This window comes from Akebia trifoliata, chromosome 11 (genome assembly GCF_017979445.1).
Source record: "Akebia trifoliata isolate Shusen 1 chromosome 11, ASM1797944v1, whole genome shotgun sequence".
Classification (NCBI taxonomy): Eukaryota; Viridiplantae; Streptophyta; class Magnoliopsida; order Ranunculales; family Lardizabalaceae; genus Akebia; species Akebia trifoliata.
The window spans coordinates 43,128,370-43,136,707 of record NC_141385.1 but is presented as its reverse complement, the minus strand read 5'-3'; the positions used below and the strand labels follow the sequence as shown (position 1 = coordinate 43,136,707).

Here is an 8,338-nt window from a genome sequence, read left to right as displayed (position 1 = left end):
ACCCATGAATGATTTAACTACGTTATCAACCAAAGTAAATCTGCAATCCTGGTAAATATCACACACAAAAATGGGTCCCACCATGAAATATACATGATTGACTCAAGACATTGGGACTTATAAATTGTGTCTCAAAGCGAAAAGAATGAAAAATGAAAGACAATAAGAAGGAAACAATTATCAAACACATCCATTTCACTTACAAATAAAGCCTAAGTTTGTCGATACGAAATTTCTCATAGGGAATGAATCAGAATACTTAAAAAAACTTATTATTGGGGAACCCAAATGGATATTCCTCAAGAGTTTCACACTAGTAAATCAACCCGAACCTCTGATACAAGCTGAGAAAAAACAAACCCAAAAGAAGAAGAAAACATACCGACAAGAACCAGCAACTTTGCTAGAGATGTTACACGGGAAAAAAAGAAATGAAAAAATAACAGTTTTTTTTTTTTTTTTGTATCGCCATCTCACCATGATACTTAATTGGAACCACGCTTTCTGAATATATCCCGCAATCTGATTTTACATCTCAATCAAACCCCAAGAAAGAACCTACTTAAAAAACTCAAATCTCAAACCTTACACAAAATCCCTTGCAATTTCTTTTATCGGAATTTGAATCCTCCAAACAGGTACTCCGGTTAGCTCTAGATAATCAATTATCTGTATATTAACAAGGGAGATGTACGGAATTCAGAGTCGTTCACCTGATTAACTGGATTTTGTTGACCTACAATAACCTTAACCTCTTGCAATCCAAATAATGATCCTTCTAGGCAGCAATTCCTGAAACAAATGAGGATCAAAACATTTAAGTACACCATGAGATAGCATAGAAAGAGCAACTAACCCATTTCATGATCAAAGCAACTAATATCAATAAAGGCAAGTCTGTGCATTGTCACTTTACACCCCAACAATTGTCCCCTCCTATATTTTAATTTTCTTTTCCGTACCATAATTATTGTATAGAAAATGTAATATATATATATATATATATATATATATATATATATTTGCTACATGAACCATGTATTGCACATAATAGAAGCATTACGGAATAAATCTAGAAGAGTTATAGAGGGTTCCTAAGAATATTCTAGCGGTGTAGAGTTTAAGAGACTTTTCTGGAGAGTTCCACTGATGTTGGATCATGGCCATGTATTTCGATTCAAACTATCAATTTCACCAATTCAGGTTGATACAAAGAGGAAAAGGTCCTCATTTGTATCATCCACCCCCAAGAGTAGTATAGATTCTATAGAATAAAAGTTCATTTCCCATCACTTCCTTGAATATTCTTGAGTGGGAGTTGCCTTGGGTATTAGGGATGAGTTGCACAACACGTGGAAGATTGACTTGGGCTAGATAAGGAATTAGCTTGAGTGTGCATGACAATGGTACAAAAGCCATGTTTAAACAAGCACAGTTTAGAAGAAGGCCAACTCTAGGAGAGGAGGGAAGGTTATTAGAGCCAACTTTAGGAATGAAGTTGGTCCATTAGAAGATCAACTTCAGGGAAAGTTGGTCACCAAGCTTACAAAGAATTGGCATCAAGGCTGCACTTCAATGTAAGTGATAGCAGATTCGTCTTGGGCATAAATATGTTGTCAGAGATTGACAACTCGCAATCCATTACAAATCCAATGAAGGGTTATGGAAATCTGAAGAGAAGGGGTGACAAATTCCATTAGAGGAGAAGGGGTGGGTCAGTTAGAGCCAAAAAGATATGCCACCCTATAACCCAGATTGATAACAATGAGGACACGAAGAGCGAGGGCACACGACATGCACCCCGAGTTGGACTAGGGACGAAGAACCAAAATGAAGCAGGTCAAAAAGACAAAAGGTGTTACATCAAGGCCAAAAGAGGCATTATGAACGACCGGGTTAGGTTGGGCGAGGCCAATAAGAGTCCAAAGAGGTAACATAACATCCGCAAAGATGCATGACATGCACTCTGAGTTGGGCAAGGAACAAAACACACAAGTAAGTAGCTCAGAGCAGAGAAGGATGATGGCTCCCAAAGAGTGCAACGACACAGTCAGGTGGGGAGTGTTACCAAGTCCTACAGTGCAACCAAACGTTTCTCTCATCCACCAAGTCTTAGAGAATCTAGAGTGATCTAGAAGAGCCAGGGAAAAGTGCTAGTATAATATAGAGAAGTATAGGTTTTTTTTTTGTTGTACCCACACATATTGTATCGAGTTATGTATCGTAGTATAGAATAGGTTTAGAAAATTTATAGAGGATTCCTAGGAAGATTCTAGCAATGGAGAGTGTTCTAATAAGTTCCACTGCCATTGGATTGTAACTATGTGTTTCGATCTACACATCCATTTCACTATCATGTCTATATAAAGGGGAGAGTTCCTCATTTGTATCCATCCCCTTCGAGTCCTTCATATTAGTCAGGAATAAAATTTAATTTTCTTTACTTACTTGAGTGTTTTCTTGTGTGAATGAGTACCTTGTTAGTTAGGAGGACTCGAACAAATTGGGTTGGTTGACTTAGGATAGATTAGAGAGTAGCTCCAGTGCTTCACGAGCCTGATGCTTCGGAGAAGCTAGGTCTTTTACACTAGGTTAACTCCAAAAGGAAATATGATTAGGCTATGTTGCAGGGATTCTTCTAGATGGGTGAAGTACCCATGTTGACCACGTGTGTAATAGTGACACTTCACGGATTCTGCTGAGATACTTATGTTTTTCTCTTTACTTGCAAGATATTAATCAACAGTCACAATAGGTTATATGTGGTATAGATAAGGAACATTGTTGAGATTGGAGCCTGAGCACCAAAAAAGAGTAGTAGCAATGGGGAACCCTAGTAGACATATTGTGTTTGTGATGACCATACAAAAAAATCTTATGACTTAAGTACCTTCCCGATTTGATAAATAAATAAATAAATTAATTAATTAAAATAGACCTCCAGATCTACCACACTAAATATTTATCAAATCCAATTGATTTGGTTGTCAAAATAGTTGTCTAATGATGAGGCATTTTTGGGATTCACACTTTCCAAATCAATCAATCAATCAATAATTATTTTGGTTTTGCTTAGGCAATCCCTCACCTGAAGGCCCCCCTATCAGCTAGGCGTTTACCTAACACTTTTGATGACATTAGCTTCAAGTTTTAATTTTAATGTGTGTGTTTTCTAGTTTATACACATGATACAAGTAATAAAATACCACATCATCGATTATTATACTTTTTATTCGATAAATATATAAAGCTCATTTCATGAACCCTGTTTTCCAGTTTCACCACTCAATTTGATCCATTAAGTTGACCGAAAAATGCTTCTCCCATTGGGAGTCTACATTTGCTCGGGCATTAGTTCCTAGTGCTTGTTTATGAATACAACAAATAAGACACTCCTTACCCATGTCAAATCCTAACACATGTACCCATAAAACATAGAGAAATCCTCCACCAAATAAGCAAGCAAAAGATAATTAACTTGGATTAATCTATTTAAAAAAATAAAGAACAAAATGAAGGCAAGTCTTCACCAAATAAACAAGAGCTCATCAAATTGATTAAATAAATTCATCAAAAATAAGAAACTACAATTGGAAGATTGAAAGTATGCATACAAGTATCAAAGTTCTTCACTATCACACCGCTATTTTAAAAACATAAATTTGTAAGAGAAAAATGATCGTTACAATCCCATGTATTTCGTACCACAGGGGAGGGGCACAAGACGTACGCATCACAAATAGTATGTCATCTATATCGAAATCACATCTTGGACACACATGTGCTCGTGCAGAAGTGCTTCTCAACCACACATGACCTTGGGCTACTCTATATTAGATGCACAAGCTCATATCAATTTTAGCGCTGTTTAATTACCACGTGAAATATTTGTAAGGAAGGAACCAGAGACATTATGCATATATTGAGCTCATGAATAATATTTTGTTCTAAATAAGCAGATTGGAAAAACATATCCGTGGAGCAAAAAAAGAAAAGTCTCACCTCTATTAGATTGTCTATTGGTAACACTATAACTACCAACATAACCCGCAGAACTTTTGGTTGTAACATCCGAAGCTGCATTGCCAAGTCCATAACCAAATGAACCAGGCCCATCTAGCTCAGAAGTTGCGGACCGCCACGTCGGGTCCCCATAAACTGAACCACCACCATAAAAGTCTCCATAGACCCCATCAAAACCACTATTTGATGCAGAAAATAATGGTGTAGGGGCCACCGTGGTTCCACTGTTTCTACCATACCCTCCCCCTCCTAACCCATAACTGCTATTATCTCCATTTCCATGACCGAAATTCCCACTTGTATAGCCGGTTCCACTCCCACCACTTTGAGATAAAATGGACGGAGAACCCCAATTCACTCCACTATTGCCAAATGTCCCTCCTCCAATAGTCCCACTTCCAGAGCCCATGTAAGTACTAGAGCTTGCAGAGTTCGTGCCATTATTCAGTCCTACATTACCCCATACATTTCGAGTCATTGAGCTCGAGATAGAACCATTTCCTCCATTACCCCCACCATAGCCAATAGGACTAGGATATCTATTTGAACCCCCATTGTAAAAAGGGCTCAATCCCCGTCCAAAACCAATATTCGAACTCAAGTTTGTACTCCCCCCATAGTTTGGGCTCAAAGCTGGCTCAAAATTCACACCCATTCCATAACCCAGACCAAATGGAGGAAAGCCGCTCCGATTTCCAGCAACAGGACTGAATCTTCCATCCATCCTAACTCCATAGTTTCCAACCGAGTTCGGATTGTATCCTTGAGCGTAGCCATTAAGGAAGCTATTAACCTTACTGAGACCATAGTTATTATATCCAATTAATGGGCTCCGGCTGGGCCCTGGTGACAACTCTTTTGGGACAGCGCGTTTGACTTCTACCATTTTACCATTCAACTCGTGAAAGGTTTTGAGCAACACTTTTTCTACGGCATCTTCTGAATCGTACGTAATGAATCCAAAACCTCTAGGCCTTTGGGTGTTGTGATCATACATGACCACTACATCAGTGATTGTCCCAAACTGATCAAAGTACTTCCTGAAGTCGTCTTCTGTTACGGTGGATGCTAAACCTCCTACAAATATCTTTTTTGTGCGAGATGGACCTGACAATCCATGAATGCTACTATTGTTTCTATTCAGAATGTGTTGATCATCTCTAGGAACAGCCTTCTTCGCCTCAACCTGAAATTAGAACCCAATAACAAAAAACATGAAGCTAAAGAACACATTTACATTTCTAATGTCCCAAAAGTTAGACTAGATCTTTGACTACCCTTTGAAACCCAAGACATAAAATAAAAACACAAAGCTAAAATACTTTTGTTTTTCAACCGAGAATTGGTTAAATTCAAAATCAGATTGAAATAGAACCTTTGCAGAATCACAATTTTATATCCGAATATCAATCTTAGCTTACATTCATAATGTCAAAATGGAAAGTGAATTACAAGAAACATACTTACCATTCTACCATCTATCTTGTGCTTATCCATAACGACTCTCTCTGCTACAGCAGGGTCAGCAAAGACAACAAAACCAAAACCACGGGCACGACCCGTGGTCCGATCCTTCATGATCACTGCCTCCACCACTTCTCCATAACTTTGGAAATATTCCTTTAGGCGATCTTCATTAGTGTCCCATGAAATACCACCAATGAATAATTTGCCAAGATCTGATTCCATTTTTCTGCGTCGCATATCAAACAAAATTTTCAATCTTACAAACACAACCATAGAAATTTACCAATGATTCAATTCAAATAAAATCAGTAAACTGTTCCATCACTCGACTCATTTAAAATCACAGAAACAATTAAATGCTAAAACTAGAAAACAATAAGAATAAGAATAACAAACCAGATCCAATCAGTAACATATAATTTAAATGAAATAGCAATAAATCAAATCCATAATATTACAAAGAAATTCAATCCCATAGATCTATACGCAGATAAAAAGCCAATGAAAAAATAATAAACAGAACTACACCTTATCTGTGAAATTATCCCGAAATTGGAAGATAGCTTATCACACAAGAAATGAGTACTACGAAATTCAATCTAGGAATATCAGATCCTTCACCAAAAAAACCAACCCACAATCCAGGATTCCTGGAAAAATCCAAAAAATATAATTAAAATCAAAATTCATTCTAGATCAAAAAAAAAAAAAAAAAACTTAAACAATTAAGCAAAGATCAAGAGACAAACCCAGAATCCAAACAAAACAGAGAAGAAAAGCTCACCGATTGAAGATAACCCAGATGTAAAATCAAGAGATCTCTAAGATCTGAAGAGAGGAGGCGTAAGAAGAAGAAGAGAGGGTCTGCTCATCTTCCTCAAAGAAGCCTCCTTTATTTTATTTTTCTCTTTCTCTCTTTTTTTTTTTTTCGTTTGTTTAATTTAACAGGAATTTATATAAACAAATTGTAGAGAAATGGTTTCGAATCTGAGAATGGAAGAAAGAATATAAATATAGGGAGGTGAGCGAAAGGGCTGGCGGTCATCTTGTAGGCAAGAAATGAACGATACTACAGGTGATGAATTTCGCTGTATTTCAAAGAAATAAATATAATAATAAAAAATCTATTTAAAAAAAAAAAATTATTTTACTTTAATTTGGATTAAACAAAAGAAATGAAAATGTGTGATGGACGGAAGGGATTTCTTATGATCTGATGCACTGTTATTATTTTCTTTTGTACATTTGGAAATTCGAAAATCTTGAAAGTTGCATGTGATCTGTCTTGACACGTGGAGAAAATACAAAAGATAGATCCATCATTCATGGATGTATTTGGACAATTTCATTGTATCTAACGGTCCAAAAATGGGCAGTTTAATCTGAATTCTGGTGTGGGATTTCTCTTGCCACCTAATGTGAAATGGCATTTGGTACGGATAAGAATTTAATTCTTGTATTTGGTTTGGATTGGATTGTAAAAACCATTCTACTATAATTAGAATTAAAACTAAATTTCTTGCGTTTTGGATTTTTTTTTTTTGTATTTTTGTTTTTTTGTATTTTTGGATTTTTGCATTTTTGGGTTTCCATAAAGTTATGGTGGAAAAATCACTTCATTTCCTGATTGTTCCAAATACGTTTGCTTTTGCTCAAATACCCATTCTGAAAAAACTTTAAGGTATATAAAAAAGAGGATGCATGAGGTCCTTCCTCAATATTGAGAAAGTATTCATTCTTTGATTCATTTCAAAATACTTCAATTGGTACGCAAAAGAAATAAGTCAATTCAGTAGTGTTTTGTTCAATTGTTCGTAGAGTCAAATTAACATTAGTACGAGTCAAGGGAATGGCCCCTTGGCCTCTAATTTCCATATAAAGGACCTCCTTTAACCTCTATTCAAATCGAATGAATATCTCTCATAAGGAATCAAAGGAAGGTGCGACTTTATTCCATAGGTGTATAATAATTCATATACGTTGTGAAACTAAAAAAAATTACAATATGACATAAAACTAAAAAAAAAAAAATTACAAGACACCAAAGTATGAGGTAAATTTGTTTTTTTTTTTATTATTGAGTCGACGCATATGCCAATTTTGTGCACCATCTTCTAAAATGTTGACTCTGGCAAGTTTTGGTGAAGAGATCTGCAAGATTGTCATTGGAGCGGATCTGTTTGATTTCAACTTCCTGACTCTTCTCGAGTTTATGCGTGTAAAAGAACTTTGGTGAAATGTGCTTGGTCTTATCCCTTTTGATGTAACCTCTTTGGATTTGAGCGATGTAAGTAACATTGTCTTCATGGATAATAGTTGGAATGTTTGTGGTTAGAGGTAGTTGACAAGTGCTTTGTATATGTTGAATTAGGGATCTCAATCAAACCCATTCTCGGCTAGTTTCATGGAGTGTCAGTATTTATAAACAATTGGAGGAAGTAACTACCAATGTTTGTTTGGTAAAACGTCATGAGATAGCTGCATTACTGCTAGTAAAAGCACAACATATTTGTGATCGTCCCTTATGAGGATCAGAGAGAGAACACAAATCTGCATAACTAACTAGATGTGTTTGTTAGATTTATCATTAGAGTAAAATAAACTCCTTTTAAAATATATTGTTAAAATAACAATTCTTTTTATCAAATTTCTTTATAAAGACACGTGGGCAAATGTGATTGTTTTTATATCTTTCATTTACAAAACATTCACTAAGACGATTGTACCACATTATTTTGATTTGTTTTAAATCGTACAATGACTGTCTTAGCTTTATCAAGTACATACTCTTTGATTTTGCTTCAGACAAATTAAGTTCTTCAAGGATTTTCATATAAATGTCAATGTC

The 8,338-nt window shown here is 35.9% G+C and overlaps 1 protein-coding gene across 2 annotated transcripts; it reads right to left on the bottom strand.

Moving 5' to 3' along the window:
• Positions 1-246: 246 nt before the first annotated feature.
• On the bottom strand, positions 247-6,581 carry LOC147391862 (heterogeneous nuclear ribonucleoprotein 1-like). Of its 2 annotated transcripts, none has more exons than XM_086458305.1 (5): positions 6,240-6,581; positions 6,019-6,140; positions 5,491-5,716; positions 4,003-5,209; positions 247-792 (listed from the first exon to the last, which is right to left on the bottom strand). In XM_086458305.1, exons 3-5 carry the CDS (start codon positions 5,710-5,712, stop codon positions 779-781), a joined length of 1,443 nt encoding a protein of 480 aa, XP_086314431.1. In that variant the 5' UTR covers positions 5,713-5,716; positions 6,019-6,140; positions 6,240-6,581; the 3' UTR covers positions 247-778. The 2 variants fall into 2 exon arrangements, with proteins under 2 accessions (XP_086314431.1, XP_086314429.1); XM_086458303.1 differs by having other exon boundaries at positions 6,275-6,581.
• Positions 6,582-8,338: the final 1,757 nt, after the last annotated feature.